General features: G+C 39.8%; 1 protein-coding gene across 7 annotated transcripts in view; it reads right to left on the bottom strand.

Moving 5' to 3' along the window:
- The window catches only part of MARK3 (microtubule affinity regulating kinase 3), a 73,620-nt gene extending 58,216 nt beyond the window's left edge, over positions 1-15,404 (bottom strand). For 6 of the 7 annotated variants that reach the window (XM_063118089.1, XM_063118093.1, XM_063118091.1 and 3 more), the window contains exons 1-3: positions 14,342-15,404; positions 4,264-4,302; positions 750-941 (exon numbers count right to left, since the gene is read on the bottom strand). In XM_063118089.1, coding sequence (XP_062974159.1) covers positions 750-941; positions 4,264-4,302; positions 14,342-14,398 — 288 coding nt within the window. In that variant the 5' untranslated portion in view covers positions 14,399-15,404. The remainder of the gene's footprint in view (positions 1-749; positions 942-4,263; positions 4,303-14,341) is intronic. The other variant, XM_063118092.1, reaches the window with a different exon arrangement.
- Positions 15,405-16,915: the final 1,511 nt, after the last annotated feature.

Here is a 16,915-nt window from a genome sequence, read left to right as displayed (position 1 = left end):
GACTATCAATGGCTATTAGTCATGATGGCTATATGCAATCACCAGAATCAGAGACACCAGCCTTGTTCAGACAACACGCTAAACCATGCTATTAACCACAAAATGGTTAACAGAATGCATTAACCTTAATGCATTCCATTAACCATTCTGTGGTTAAGTAGCATGGTTTAGCGTGTTGTCTGAACGGGGCCATCATGTCTCTGAATACCTGTTGCTTGAAAACAACAACAGGAAGCTATTGCTCTCAAATCCTGATTATTGGCTTCCTAGAGGCATCTGATTGGCCACTGTGGGAAAGAGCATGGTGGATACGATAGGGCTTTGGTCTGATTCAGTAGTTCTTCTTACAGTCAGTAATCTGAAGAACTGATCATCCAAATCCATGTCTAGTGACAAGCATTGAAAAAAGATACATAGATGGAGCTTTGGCTAAATAATGTTAGGAATGTGTGGAGTAAACACTCTTTACGGAGTCTTAGTTTACAAGTACTTCAATTTAGGAAAGTTCTGTCCACAGTTTCTCAATTGTAACTTCTCAGATTAATCCCCCGTTCTTTGTTTTTTTTTATCCATTACAAAGACAAAGAATCTATATTTTTGTTAAGTTTACATGCAAAGTTCACAGGTGTGTTTTTTACTTGCTAGAAATCCTTACATTATCTTGGTAAAGGCCAAATAATCAGCTGCTCTTCTATGTTTAAACATATTTAAAATGGCATTATGTTTCCAGTACTAGCACAACACTTTACCTCTCTGCCAGTAAGAATGTGTCTGGCCAGCTTCACTTTTGCAAAATTCCCCTTTCCAATCGTTTTAAGAAGTCGGTAATTCCCAATATGGGGCTGTTCATCTGCACAGGAAGCTATAGAATTCCTACAGCGGGCCCCAGAGCGACTAGTTCGAGATGAAACGTCTTGCCGTCCTTCACCATGAGAGGTGTGCTGTAACAAAGAAACACATAAACTTCAGGTAAACTAGAACTTGAAGTCACCATTAAATCACAGGGGCAGTGGATTAGGACACAGAATAAAGTACTACTGCACAATGTTTAATTAGCATAGCATTCACTGTAAGAGGGGTGAGGGTCACTCGCCTGGATGGTTTTAAAAGATGTCTAAATAAGTTCATGGTGGATAGGTCAGTGCTTATTAGCCACGATAGCTAAATGAAATATCCAAGTTCAGAGACAATGAACCCATGCACAACAGCTGATGGGAAGGCAAACAGGGAAGGTCATAATCTGCTTGTGGGCTTTGCAGAAGCATCTAAATGACCACTATTGGAAACTAGGTGGATCTTTGGTTTCACCCACCAGGGACCTTTTTAAAGGGTCAAGTGTGCTGAAATTTCTTCACAGACTAACACTGCCGTTGAATGAATTGCTAACTCAAAACAAATACGTATCCAGCAGTTGCTTTGGAATACTTAAGGCACACTTCATCTGCTTCCATGACTTTTTACATAGTATTATACTGTAAGCCCAGCAACACGTTCTCAGTGTTATAAGAAGTCTTCATATTGTGGGGAACGGATTATTAACTGAACTTCTGACTGGTACATTTCAGAATATGGTAAAACAAAAATGTCTAGGGAAGGATAAAGTAGGAGACTTGAGGGCAGCAGAGCAAATGTGGAAGACGCAGTCAGACAATCAATCATATTTATTTATTTAGAATTTTTATATACCGCTCCCCATTGAAAAATTTCATATGCCACTCACCAAGGAGTAAACCAAATGAACTCAATGAAAGATACTTCTGAGAAGACATGTAATGGATTGTGCTGTTAGGCTCTTTTTTTTTTTGCCCACATTCTCAACTGAAACAGGCCTACTGTGTGCAATTCTACTTGCTCATATTCACTACATTACCCTTGGCATTTTTCCTGTTTCTGTTTGCTATGCAATTCTTGCCTCACTCTTTCCATTCTCTCCCTTACACTTTCAAAATTTACACGTTAACCTCATTGGGACAGGGACCTGCTTCTTTTACTCTGAAGCACAGTGCACTTTTGATTGAGCTATATAAAACAACGAAGTGGCAGTAAACCATAGTTCCTCTTTTAACTAAGTCCCCTTCTAAACTTCCTAAAAATATGTATCTTAATGTTGTGCAATTAATAATATTTACAGAAACACTGGTTAGGGTATAAAGAGAAAGAGTCTCCAACTATTTCCTAACATTGTAACTGCAATACCAGTCAAGGACTAAAAATGATACATGGCAAATCCAGGCAATGTCAACAATGTTTCCACTGTTTCTGCACAGCTCAGCTATCTAATTCTATCACAATTTGTGAAGTCTTGTCACAAGTATTGCTTCAGCTGAACAAATAAAAGGGTTAACATATACTAATAATATCAAAATGTAACTATGTATAACGTAAACCAAATGATAATGAGAAAGCTAATTTGATTTAGAAGTTTAAAGAGAAGTACAGGATTGACAGACCTACAGCGATAATGAAAGCTTCATTTAGCCCATTTCTGTACCTTTCATGACTAAGATCAATAGAGAAGAAAACTATGTATTTAAAAGTTAAGTCTTAAAAGGTAAATAGCAAAATGTATGACATAAGTGAAGTCAAAATATGTAGCAGTAAAAAGTTTCAGTAAAATATGTACCATGTCTCATTCGTTTGTTTTAAAAGGGTAAGTGGCAAACGTACAAGATAAAATAGTGTTTGCCAAAGCTTACATTGGTCTATTTGCTCTAACATTTATGGGGTGTGTGCCTGTACATACACATGCAGGAAGGGAAGAGGAAGCTGAGAAAAGTGATTGGGTCACTCAGCAGACACTCTGGTTCAAGTAACTAGAGAAAATAATCTAGCTGTGATATGGTTATCTTACAAATATCCACAGAGATAGCTCTCTAGATCACAATCTTGCCCCAAAGACACACCAAAACTATCAGTTGGCAAAATGAAGTAGTGAGGACTTTAACCATTTATGCAGCCAAATGTGAGGGGAATTTAAACCGTCTTCCTCTCAACATCCGATGCACTCCACTTGAAATCAAAGAATTCATAAGAACATAAGAAATTCCATGCTGGATCAGACCAAGGGTCCATCTCGTCCAGCACTCTGTTCACACAGTGGTCAACCAGCCATCGGCCAGGGATGAACAAGCAGGACATGGTGCATTAGCACCCTCCCACCCATGTTCCCCAGCAACTGGTGCACACAGGCTTACTGCCTCAAATACTGGAGATAGCACACAACCATCAGGGCTAGTAGCCATTGCAGTGTTTTAAATAATTTTTAAATACCCTATTTCTTCGATTCTAAGACGCACTTTCCCCCCCATATAAACATCTCTAAAAATGGGGTGCGTCTTAGAATCGCGGGTGTGTCTTAGGGTTTTTTTTTCTGTTGGTGGTACTGAAATTAGTGTGCATCTTACAATCGATGGCGTCTTACAATCGATGGCGTCTTACAATCGATGGCGTCTTACAATCGAAGAAATACGGTAGCAGCTTTAGCTGTGTGGGCACAGAAATTGGACATTACTATACTGTGCATAAAGGGAGTTTTCAGCCTTGGGACACAGGTGACAAGCTCCATGGAAGATGACAGGTTCAGTTCAAAAATTTGATGAGCTAGAGAAAAGTTCTTTTCCCTTCAGAACCATTTGGGACAAAGCATTTCAAGCTTCCTAGTTTTACTCTTTAATCTTTCTTTATGCTCCTTATCCATTTTCTAACCATGACCCTATATTTGCATGGCTTAGTGTGTTGTCTGTACAGGCCCATTGTATGTTACCTATGAGGTAAGAGGTGGGGGTGGAGAGGCATCTCTACAGGGCTCAAAGCCAAAATATGAAACAGGATACAGGACACAAAACAAAAAATATAAGGAGAACTAAATTTTAAAATATGATGAAGTAGTCAACCCTTCATTCATTTACATTCGAGCCCTTTCCTGTGGAAAATGGATCCAGAATCTGAGTGAGGCAGACACTGATAAGGGAGAAACACCAATAAAAACAGACAAGCTCTGCTTTTAAGGAGCAGTCCTACGAAAGCAAGAAGGATTGTAGATTTTGTAACGGAGTTGCTATCTTTCTTAGTTCAAAAGACGTAAGTAAGTCTACAAAATGCTCATGGACAGTGATTTCACAAGAGCAACAGAATAAGATGTTATCTTTTGGACGGACAGGAATAAAGTCAGCAAACTAAGGAAAGAGAAATAAATTGGGCAACACACATACACAGAGGTAAGACAGAAATAAGTTTGCTTTTCAAGCGAGATTTACAACCCACCTTTTCACAAAAGCCTTCCCCTACTGATGTTCCGGCATCCTTTCTCATTAAGAAATAAGCATGAGAGCAAGAAAAGAAGAGAAAAATTAACAAAAATAAAAAACTTGGACAAGGTGGATGTGGAAGTTTTAAAGAGATACTTGTGCTTACTTTCAATTTGTACATATAGTTATTATACTGATGCATTAGCAGCAACTTAAAGAGAACAGCATTCACCAACTCACAAGATTCAGGATTGGCTATTCTACAGAAGTACCAGAAGATAGAAAACCTGATGTATGAAACTTCATACCCACTGGAGGAAGAAAAAAAACCCCGATTACAAAATAAACTGTGTGCACATTCAGAAAAAAACCCAGTTTCTTTACTGAACTTATTTTTATTGTATTCTGCAGAGAAGCTATATGTGTAAATGCTCATTCAAGCATGAAATACTGCACAGAAACTATTGATATTCAGTATGAGGATGAAACACTATCCTTAACCTTTCTCTAGAGTACTTAATCTGTAGTAGAAATCTGCAGTAGAAACCTTTATGATAATCCTCTGCAGGAAAGAACATACCATCTGCAGAACCCAGAATTTAAGTAGACTATTATGCCAGAGTACAATATCACATGATTAGATTTATTTGTTTTGATTTATATCCTACTTCTGTACCAAGAAAAATGGCACTCAAGCTGACTTACAATCATTATGAAGTAATATACATCTAAGAGAAAAGCATGCACGGGCCACTTTGGATGGATTTTATGTGCCCTCAGCTCTGCCATACTATATGACAACCATGCTTGCCATCTACACAACTTATTTCTCTAGCAACACACACACACTGTCTGTAGCACACATATGGACAGTTACATAGGCAGCTACCTCCCTTATTCATATTGGCTTTCTCCAGATCAGGAGTAATGGGAAGTGACAACTTCAGAACAAAGAATTATTTGAAAAACATGCCACCAGATATTATCACTATTCAGTGGTGGGGTGGGGGAAGAAAAGGGAAACTTCTCTTAATGTAGGAGTTGGCAACATGTGGTCCACAATCCTCTTGAGTACCAAAAGAGTAAAATTAGCATGTTTGCAAGCTAAAGAAAGCTCCAAAGAGAAAGAATGCGAAGCTTTTGGTTAGCAGCACCCCAAGCATTTGCTATCAATAGTACCCAAGTGTGTAAACAGCTATCAATTCTTGTTGCTCAATTAAAATGAAGATCTATAACATATGAAAGCTGCTTAATTCTCCCCAATTTCCTCAGTTGCTATTTATTTATTTATTTATTTATTTATTACATTTTTATACCGCCCAATAGCCGAAGCTCTCTGGGCAGTTCACAAAAATTAATTTAAAACTAGATACATTAAATACATGTATTTAAAACTAGATACATTAAACAGAATTTATTTTACATTTTTGCAGAAAAACATTTCAACCTGCAAAATCACCAAAGAATTAGAGAACTTGATTTTTAAAAAATGTTTCCTGATTTAATGGGTTATGATATACATAAAGGCAAACCTATTTTTCTTTTATAACACATGGAATTTCAATCACCTAATGACTTTTTTTAGAGGCAGAACAAGTGGACACAGGGTCATGGTATTTTAGAATAATGGGACACATTTGGTAATTATATACCAAAGATTAAAAACTAGAAGTGTGTAAAATTTAGGATGACAGTGCTTCTCTGGTTAGTTCATTAGACATTTCTGTCCTCCTCATGTGCCCAAATCCTACTTAACAAAAATACAGCTTCTTCACAAAATTGTGACATCACAACCACTCAAGACAGTCCAGGAAAAGGGGCATTACATACTATAATTACAGTCAACTTTCTACCACCAGTCCCTATATCTTCAGCTTTCACACAATTCCTACATCCATCAGCACTCTCTTATCTGCCACCTGCCTTCTCATAATCTCTTTCGCTTAGGCCATCTTTTATCCTTAAAAGCTAGACAGTCACCTTCACCTCCTTTCATCCATACCTTCCCCTGGCTTCTATGACATCAGAGAAAATCAGTCTACGACTGGTGAGAGTTTGCAAGCAGACAGGTACACTACCAGTGATAACAGTGCCAATTGTCAGAATTTGCTAGATTCTGACATCTTCTAAAAGCTTTGTAGGAAAGAGGACAAGTAAGAAGCTATAAAACTTCCTAACGAAATGGAGCATCAGGCTGCTTTCTAGATCTTTCAGGGAGTTTCCCATTCAAAAGGGTTGGGAAGGCTTTCAGTGGTTTTAAGAGGTCAGCAGAACCTAATGATTAGCTGATGGAGAACACACCACTCCTTTTAACTATCTAAAGTCCTGCCCTTGCCAGCAATCAGCTATGCCTCAGGACTAGACAACTAGTCCCTGGGACTTCCCCCAAAGCTTTATTGGATCTCCTCTCAGCACACCAGCCTACCACAGAAACTCTGGTCTGGTTTACATGTCACAATAAGCTACATTGAAAATACGTTATTGTGGTTGGTTGCTCACTAACCAACATTTATTTATTCATTCATTCATTTCATTTCTACACTGCTCAATAGCTGAAGCACTCTGGGCAGTTCACAAAAATTCACGTTATTCCCGACAATTATGTGCTCTGCAACTTGCCATGGCTTGTTTCCCCCTTAATCCTCCAGCCCACTGTTGGCACATATCACACGAGCCTTTGCAACTCAACCTCAGCAGCCTACTCTGCTAGCGAGGATAAATGTGCTCATTGGCATAGTAGAGTTTACATTGTGGATTTCCCCACGCACACCTTCAGGGAGATCTGCACAAATTAACATTTAAAAAGAAAACTTTGGGGGAGATTTGCGTAAATTTGCTTATGCAGTACTCATTGCACTTTAGCAAATTTGTGCAAATTCCCGATTTTTTTAATAAAAAAATACTGTTAAATATGCACATGTATCACCAAAGGTGGGGGAAATAATATAAAATTCGCGCAAAACTACCCGAAGGTGGGGCGGAATAATTTTAAATTTGTGCAAATCTCTCCGAAGGTGGGGAAAAAGGGTGACACTCACTAGGGAGGCACCAAAGTGGAGAAGTAAATTGATTAGATCCATTTCAAGACATAATAGAGAGGGGATATCATAAGCAAGATCATGGATTTTTCGCTCCTCTCACCAGCTTTCTGACATGTCGTGCACAAGCATTCATGCCGGATTCACATATCACAATAAGCCACTCTGAGAACAAGGCACCCTGAACATCCCACTAATAAGCCATGCATCCTCAGGGTGGCTTGTGAATGGTTAACAAACCAAGCTGAGAAAACTGCATCAGGTTTGGACATCACAACAAGCCATACTGAAACAAACAAGGCTGACAACCTAGCGTGGGTTATCGTGATGTGGGAACTAAGTTATTCACTGAACCCCATAAGCCATAAACAGGGACGGTCTACATTCACAAGTACAAGTTTACATCTGAGATACTACAATTCAGAAAGTGTTAATCACCTTTTAAAACACCCAAAACCTTTTGTTACTATTGTTAAACATCTTGGAGTAAGTAGCTATTGCCAATCCCCTGCAAATCATCCAGCAATCTATCAGTAGACACCAAATTATCTTCCAATCTCTCCTGACCTACAGAAGATAAGGTTGATTTAAGCTCTGAACTAGCCACTGGGACTTCTGTGGGTGTATTAACATAGCATCTACATAGCACCTGGTGGTTTGATATTAATATGGTTTATTTATTTATTTATTTATTTATTTATTTTATTACATTTATGTAACTCCAATCTCATTCCACCACTACCACGTGATCACTGTGAACACTTTTACCACTAAAGAATGCTGCCTTTGCCCTTCTAAACACATAAAACCTATCAGTTTCTGCTAAAGATTTCCATTATTTACAGTCTCCCATATGCTGTTGCATCCAGGGGATGGGGACAAATGTCCTTTTGTAAACAAAATCATCTCTAAAAATAGAGTTAACAGAATACATTTTAGACAGACATACACCTTGGGCTAGTGCAATCCATCTCAATGTAAACAGAAAGCAAGGTAGAGCTAGATAATGGAATAGCTAAGGCAGTCAGCCAGAAGCTTGTAAACAGAAGCCATACTGCAATTTAAATGATAACAAACTTTATTGTATAAATACAATCTCTATGCTTTCTGGTCCAGCTTCTTCTCCTACCCAATTATGCAGCTCCTAAGACTATTAAACTGATTGGCCAGTTTAACCAGGTCATACTTGCCAAACAATAATCAGTTTAAAAAGATAACCAGCAGAGCAAGTATAATCTTTACTACAAATAGCTCAATCATCTCAACATTACCCTAATTTTCCTCTGCATTAAATAGAACAGGTGACACCCTAAAAAAATTACATTTTTAAAACCAGCTGGAGCAAAATTATTGAATTGTCACAAAAATACAAAATTTCGGAATGCTTGTGCATTCAGTATCCACTAGAAAGCCAACAATATTGACCTGCCTAGGACAAAGGTATGAGCTATAGAATCAGATGTAACTATATTTCTCATGCACGTTTAACTGTGTAGGTTAACTGTGTAGGTCAAAGGCAAACACACATTCCAAATATAGAATTCTATCCGCAGCCAACCTGCAGACTGGAGAAGAGTGACAAAGCTGGGAACCATCATGCCAAGGAGTGAGAAATGGGAACAGCTTGTTAAACCTTGGCAGCCAAAAGATGTTGAGCGGAATCCAACATCACGTGAGCAGAGGGGATTTTCACAGTCTCTCCTCCTCCCCACCCCCAAAGCCCCACCACATCTCCCAAAAATTTGCTCTAGAAGGTGCACAATGGGAGAGGAAATTGTCCCCTTCCAGTTCCACTGACAGAAGCAGTTCTGTCAACAGAACTACTTTATGGATTTCATATGTTAAACATCAGCAATAGCAATAATTGTAAAGACATGGAGTACTCACGTTTGAAACTAAGGTTGTGTCAGTATACACTAGAACACTGCGTGTTTGGATGCCTGGATGGGAAGAGTGGCACTGGATTGATATAAAAATAAAGGATAAAGGTAGATAGACAGTCATCCCAAAACTGGTGCCTTCCAGATGTTTTAGACAACTTCCAGAACTCCTGACCATTCCTGATGGGGGTTGAAGACCAAAACATGTGGAGGGCACCAGGTTGGGGGAAGGCTGAGTTATGGAGCTAGGGGGAAATGTCACCTCCAGAATAAGGAATTATCCAGCTTTGACAAAGTAGCTAGTATTACAAAAATGTTCCAACTATATTTTTTAAAAAGAAAAGGGAAAATTTGTAGTCTGTATCTGAGATTTACTACGTTGTCCAAGTCACTCTGACTTTGTTCACTGATCAAAACAAGTTCTTACTGACATCAGCACTGAAGTGTAAATATAGCAGCTGAAGAGCAAGACATAGTCAAATCTGAATCATCAATAAAACTGCTAACTAAGTCCAATTCTCATATAGCCATTGTTAGTAATTATGTATGAAGCCAGAAGGACACCTAATGGTCAAAGGTCTCAGACTCATGTTAAGAAAAGCCTGTTTAGATGTTATCCCCATGATTCAATACGATGCTATTTTTAAGAAGTCAATTTTTGGCCAAAAAGTTCTCTTAGAGATTTCACCCCAAGAGACTTGCTATAATAGACATTTGGGGAGTTCAGCACTTTAAAAGGTCAAACTCCAAGCCTAAAGGGATATATGATACAACCTCATTTATTCAAATGTCTTGAAAAAAAAAAAGGACACCCATAACCAAGGGCTATGAAACGTGCAGATCCATATTCAGATACACATTTTGTAAAGCAAAATGGCCACAAGAGAGGCTGCTTTTCAGTTCTGCTAGATGTGCCTAGGGCCTCATTTCTGATTCCAGTTCCAGAGTTATATATTTATTAATTTATTTATTGCATTTATATCCTGCCTTTTTCCTCCAAGGAACCCAAGGTGGCGTACATAATCCTCCTCCTCTCCATTTTATCCTCACAACAACAACCCTGTGAGGAAGGTTGGGCTGAGAGTCTGTGATTGGCCCAAAGTCACCCAGTGGGTTTCCATGGCCGAGTGGGGCCTAGAACCCGTATCTCCCAACTCCCAGTCCAACACTTTAGCCACTACACCACACTGGGTAAAGAGATGCAGTGTGGTGTAGCGGTTAGAGTGTTGGACTGGGAGCTGAGAGATCTGGGTTCTAGGCCCCTCTCAGCCATGAAGGCTCAGTGGATGACTTTGCAGCAGTCACAGACTCTCAGCCCAGTCTACCTCGCAGGATTGTTGTTGTGAGGATAAAATGGCAAGGAGGAGGATTATGAATGCTGCTTTGGGTTCCTTGGAGGAAAAAATGCCGGATATAAATGCAATGAAGATGTTTTAATTATGTATGGTATGTTTTTAATAAGTTTTTAATGTGTATTTTATATCATGTTTTTATACTATTTGTTTTATACTTTGAATGGTTTTAGTTTTTGTGAACTGCCCAGGGAGCTTCAGCTGTTGGGCAGTATAAAAATGCAATAATAATAATAACAACAACAACAACAATAATAGAAATAAAATCTACAGATCAATCCTATACACACTTACCAGGGATTAAGCACCATTGAACACAATTGGACTTGCTTCCAAGTAAAAATGCCTAAGATTGCAAACTCTGGTTTTACCAGTTTCTCTTATTTCACCCCCACAAATGTGTTTTCTAAGTCACTGAATAAGACGTGTGACTGCTTGTGGAAATCTTGACAGTGCTAAGAGAAATACAATTCAAATAGATGTCTTTTTAGAATAATGCTTTTCAAGTGAGCCTAAGCCAATGCAATGATATTGAGATGTAACTCAAAAATTAAAAATAAATTAAAGTTATCCAATTTTCTGCTGGAGGAGCAGTGTAAACATCAAGAATTATTATTTTGAATAAATAGTAGCTGTGTATATGTGCATGCTAACTAGGTGAATATTATCCAAGCTACAAAATTCTGAATCACTTTACACGACATCCATACATTAGACACATATGCACTCCATTATTAGTAAATGCCATGAAAATGTCTCTTTTCCTTTGTTTGGGAACTGCTGTTTACTGGAAACATTTTGTGTGACTAGCCCAAGAGGAAGGCCTGTTCCATAAAGTTAAGCAGAAACTCAAAGGCTTAAGCTCACATATATGCACTGACATAGTTATAAAGAGCCAGAAATCGCAGATTTAGATCCAATTATTTGAGTTCAGAACACCAAGATTACTGTTGGTCATTTGTAGCTTGTAAACCTTAAAAATGCTTTTAAAGAATATTATTGTGCCTAGCAATTTTAGAAAACAAAATGGGTTTCTGCCCCGTGTTATAGGATTTATCTTCACTTTAAAAATTACTTAGCATGGTTCCATTTCAGCACAAGCAAGAACAAAGCTCATTCAGCATTTTTCTAGAAACCGATATGGAACTGTAGTAAACATTATGGTCTTTGCCAATAGACGCTGTTGAATGCTACCTTGGAAAATTCAACATTGCTCAATGACATCCCTTTCCTGATATCAGAAATTGATAAATTTTAAGAATAAAAAAGTACCGAAGACAGTTCCATGATACCACTGAATCAAAAAATGATGTGAGTACTTTTCATTTTATGGCTCTTTCAGCTAAACACCCCATTAAACACTGTCATCACATTTGTAATGGAAGACTATTTGAACTTGATGAATTAAAGAGGAGGAAAGAACAACTTTTTCCAACAACAGGTGTAAACTCTGAAGTTTTGAAATTTAAAATATATTCAGGGAAACAGTAAAATATGTACTCGACTCATGTTAATGATCCTCCTGCAGTCTGGTACTTCAAAAGCAGGCCTCAGCATAACCTGCACTTTTAACTCATCAGTACTACTCCCCACATGCATACTCTGTTACCAATAAACCCAGTGTGGCTTAGTTTGCAAACTCTGATATGACCAGACACCAAATAAATAAACCACTATACTATGGGTTGGATCCATATTTAGGCACAATCCTATGGATATTTAGACAGAAAAAGTCCCACAAGTCCCAACATCCCAACAGCCAGCCATGCTAGCTGGGGCATGCTGTGAGTTGTAGGATTTTTTTGCCTAGTACTTCCACCCTTAAGGTGCAGTCCTATGCATGTTTAGACAGAAAATTCCCAGCACTCCTTAACCAGCATAGGATTGTGCTCTTAGTCACTTAAGAGTAGACCCACTGAAATCAATGGAATTTTAGCTAGTGACAACTAGCTAATGTCCCACTGATTTCAATGGGTTTACAAGTATGATTAAATCTGGATCCAACCCCTATATATTTATTCCAAAAATACATATTTCTAAACATACACCCTTAATCCTGGCAACAAATATTAAATTTGCTTCATTTTTGAACTAGAACTATCAATCCACTATCTATTTAAGAATTCATTGAGTCTAGAACTTCAATAATCATAGTAAAGAATTATACGTAGGCAGTCTACAAACATTTGTAAACCTGATGAATGGTAATAAAGATGATACATAGTATAACTAATGGAAGAGTGGGTGGCCAAATGATTAAATCTACTGAATAAACTTCAGGGCAATGAACTACAGAAATGTCCAACTTTGAACAGTTTTCTCCAAAATGCAACTTTGGGGGCCTAGACTGAAGTCCACAATGATTCTATAATTGAATTAGTTAATTAACTTGGGCTGAATATAGCCTTTAGTTTTGCAGGTTGTATCAGGAGCTAAAGTAAACAAAGAACAGAGTTTTATCTACTATGTCAATAAATTCAGAGTCTTGACAATGCAACAATTGTTCCACTGAGCATATTTTCCTCTTCTGAATCTAAGGTTGTTTCAAGTATCTTCAACCAATGACAATGAATAAATTGGCTTGCACATATACACCACAAAATATTCAGCTAATTTTATCTTCCTTACATTCAAAAAATGGATCTCAACACTCTTCTTTTTTGAGACCTATCAGATTGCCAATTTTACTGCAAACTTTGCAATCAAACCAATGCTATAAAAGATTTGCCTCTTGTGTCTTAAGCCTTGTATCAATGAATATTTCTCTACACAATTTGACAGAAGGAATTTCCATAATAGCCTTTCGATTTAAAGTGATATTTAGAGCAAACCAGTTATTCATTGATTTCAGCACTTGTCCACTCAAGTCCAGCAAATTCACAATTTTCCTCTCCCACGATCCACAGACACACTGAACTTCAACATTATTTTAATGCAACATTGCTGTGTGACAGGACTAAATACCATCACATACTTTATCTAAAGCTAATGCAATTTTCTTCACCACCTATGCAACCAGCACTCAAACACTGTATTTGTAGTTAGATAAGACCCCTCTTCCAGAAAACAGGGGAGGGGGCTTTTTCAAATAACCCAGCATTACAGCTTGATTTGTCATTTAAGAGAAATACAATACCAATTTCAAATATATGTTATCTAGGTCACCCAGTTCATTTTTGTCAGAGAAAGGGACCCATTCTTTCCTGTGATATATTTATTGATGATCCACTTCTAATGATTAGCACATTTTATGTCCAATAACATCTGTTGGATGTTCAATTTTCCCTTGCATCACAAAGACATCTGACTAAAGTGTGAGGGGCTTAGAAAGGAAAGGGAAAGAGAGAGAGAGAGAGAGAGAGAGAGAGAGGTCCTAAGTTTAAACAGGAACAGAAGCTTATTGTAGGCAGGCCTTAATAAGAGCTTCCCTACTGATAACATTCTTTATAACAACCTGTAAAACATCTGTTATCAGATGTCCAGCTGCCAGAAAATGACTGCAGTCATAGTAAGGCAGAGGATATCCTAGAGTTGATGTCAAACTATCGTTCAAAAGAATTAAAACGGTTTCACAGTTTGATTGTATAGGAGTGACTTCATCACAACTGCAAGCATACGTATTTTCATAGAAAACTGCAGAAGAACACAAACACATTTATCACCAACTATTTAGTAACCCATGTTATCATGCACACATACTTTATAAGATTAAGGTAAATTTTACTACGCTGGATACCATGAAATTCAACACTGGCTATTCAAAAGGCATTCAGTTACACTAAAACTATATATTATACCAACAAACAATATTGAGGAGCACTCACATTTTCAGTGTCGCGTTCATTCACGGTGGGCAATGGAGTTCTAGTGGACATTTTCATTCACTTGTGCTGAAGCACTGTTTGTGATGGCAAAATCCAGCTATATATTATATAAAAATAATAATAAAAAATCCTAGCACCCTTCTCCCCCGAAATACTTATATATATATTTACAAAATACGTGTGATTTTACTGCATGATAGTGGTTATGAAGTGCCACCATCAAGAAAAAGGGAGTGTGGGGAGGGAAATTTGGGTGATTTCCACCACCACCACGACCCCTCTTTCTCATCTATATTCCAGTCTGATAATGGAGCATTGTATGCCCCTCGGATTCTTCAGGGATCATCCTACAGACAGATTAGGATCCTTAGAAGGTGGTGGCGGCGGATTAAAGAGGAGGGGGATTCTCATGGAGTGCAAAAAGAGGAGGGGGGAGAAGTGTGCGCGTGTTAGAAGGGGCTGGGATTAGGGGAAAGAGAGGGAGACGAGAAGAGACTAGCAGCTTGCAAAAGGGAGGGAGCTGCGGGCGAGGCGGGGTGCAGGGAGCTGCAGCAACAGAGTCCAACTAAGAGGCTACTGAAGGAGTAAAGGGGGAGGATTAACACCCGCTTTCTGCACCACCACCACCTCCGTCCTCTCTGAAGCACTCCGCTGAGGAAGCAGCAACCGGCTGCTCAAAGGAGGCTTCTGTCTCCCTCAGCCGCCTCTCTCTCTCTCTCTCTCTCTCCCCGGACCCCAGCCCCGCTTCACCGGGCCTCGGCTCTCATGGCTTAATCGCGCCCTCTCCTCTTCCTCCTTCTCCCGCAGAAGTTCCAAGTCCTTTCGCAGCTGCCGCTGCCGCCACCCTCCTACCCCAAAAAAGGGCAGGCTCAGGCCGAGCAGGGTGGGGGGCGGGGAGGCCCTTCTTCCGCAGCTCCCTCAGCGGGGTCTCGTACAGCCCCGGGCCTCGCTCTTTGCTCCTGTGGTGAAAGAGAAGGAGGAAGAGGAGACCACCAAGCGGGCGCCCTCTTTTTCCCCCCTCAGCCAGCAGCAGTGCCGCCGCCGCTCCCGGATGATCCAAGATGGCCGACCGGCTTCCTCTGCTCCGACATGAACCGGAAGAGACCACCCCCTGCACCGAGACAGGCCGCTGTTGGGGCTGCGGAAAGACTGGAGGGAGGGGGGAGAGAAAGGAGAGGGCGCAGGCGCAGCTCCCCCTCCCCTGTTGCTAAGGTACCCTTGGCAGGGATGGGGGAGGGGCTTCAATTTGGGCGCTCGTGAGGGGAAGAAAGTGGTGCTTCCCCCTCTCGGAGGCTGATAGCTGGGTTATGCTGATCTCAGCGCTTGCCCGCGTCCACACGTACACGTGTCCCCCCCCCCATCCCTCTGCAACAGTCACAAATGACTCAGAAGAAAACCCCTTTCATTTCAGATGGGCTTACTTAAATATGGGCTGCCCAGTTCCAGAAGATAAATTCACATAGAACCAGAAAGGAGGCTTGTAACACTGTAAAGAGGAACAAGAGTGATGTGGCTGCAAAAAAAAGCAAATGCTATTTTGGGCTGCATTAATAGAAGTATAGCTTCCAAATCGTGTGAGTACTGTTAGGCTTCATCTTGAGTACTGTGTCCAGTTCTGGGCACCACACTTCAAGAAGGACGCAGACAAGCTGGAGCGTGTTCAGAGGAGGGCAACCAGGATGATCAGGGGTCTGGAAACAAAGCCCTATGAGGAGAGACTGAAACAACTGGGCATGTTTAGCCTGGAGAAGAGAAGATTGAGGGGAGACATGATAGCACTCCTCAAATACTTCAAAAGTTGTCACACAGAGGAGGGCCAGGATCTCTTCTCGATCCTCCCAGAATGCAGGACACGGAATAACGGGCTCAAGTTAAAGGAAGCCAGATTCCAGCTGGACATCAGGAAAAACTTCCTCACTATTAGAGCAGTAGGACAATGGAGCCAGTTACCTAGGGAGGTTGTAGGCTCTCCCACACTAGAGGCATTCAAGAGGCAGCTGGACAACCATCTGTCAGGGATGCTTTAAGGTGGATTCCTGCATTGAGCAGCGGGTTGGACTCGATGGCCTTATAGGCCCCTTCCAATTCTACTATTCTATGATTCAAAGAGTTATTGTGGTGAAATGCTTTTTCATGGGGCTGGAACCTAGTGCAGCAGATATCTGAAGTGTTATCCTCATTAGGTAGAAAGGCAAGAAGCTATTTCAGGACCCCATGGCGTTTTGCACATGTTTCTGTTGTGTCCCTTGGAGGCCCAACTGGCTCCCACACTGGCTTTATTTCAGCACTGAGTTAAAACATGGCTCTTTATCAAAGCCTCTGAGGGCTCAGTTCTCCATGGTCACACATAGTTTTAATTGTTTTATTGCTTTAAAAAGAATTCTACTGGTTTTAATCTGTTAATGATTTAATACTTTTTTTAGCTGTATATATTATGTTTATATTATTCTGATTTTATCTGTATGTCACCCTGAGATCCCAGTGATATAGGGCGGGATACAAAAATGTTAATAAATAAAATAAAACAATGTTCCAAGACATCTTGCCCTTAGCCCTTCTGCCTATAATAATAAT

The sequence above is a fragment of the Elgaria multicarinata genome, chromosome 2 (assembly GCF_023053635.1).
Source record: "Elgaria multicarinata webbii isolate HBS135686 ecotype San Diego chromosome 2, rElgMul1.1.pri, whole genome shotgun sequence".
Taxonomy (NCBI): domain Eukaryota; kingdom Metazoa; phylum Chordata; class Lepidosauria; order Squamata; family Anguidae; genus Elgaria; species Elgaria multicarinata.
The sequence above is the reverse complement of the archived record's forward strand: the minus strand, read 5'-3'. Positions and strand labels throughout refer to the sequence as shown.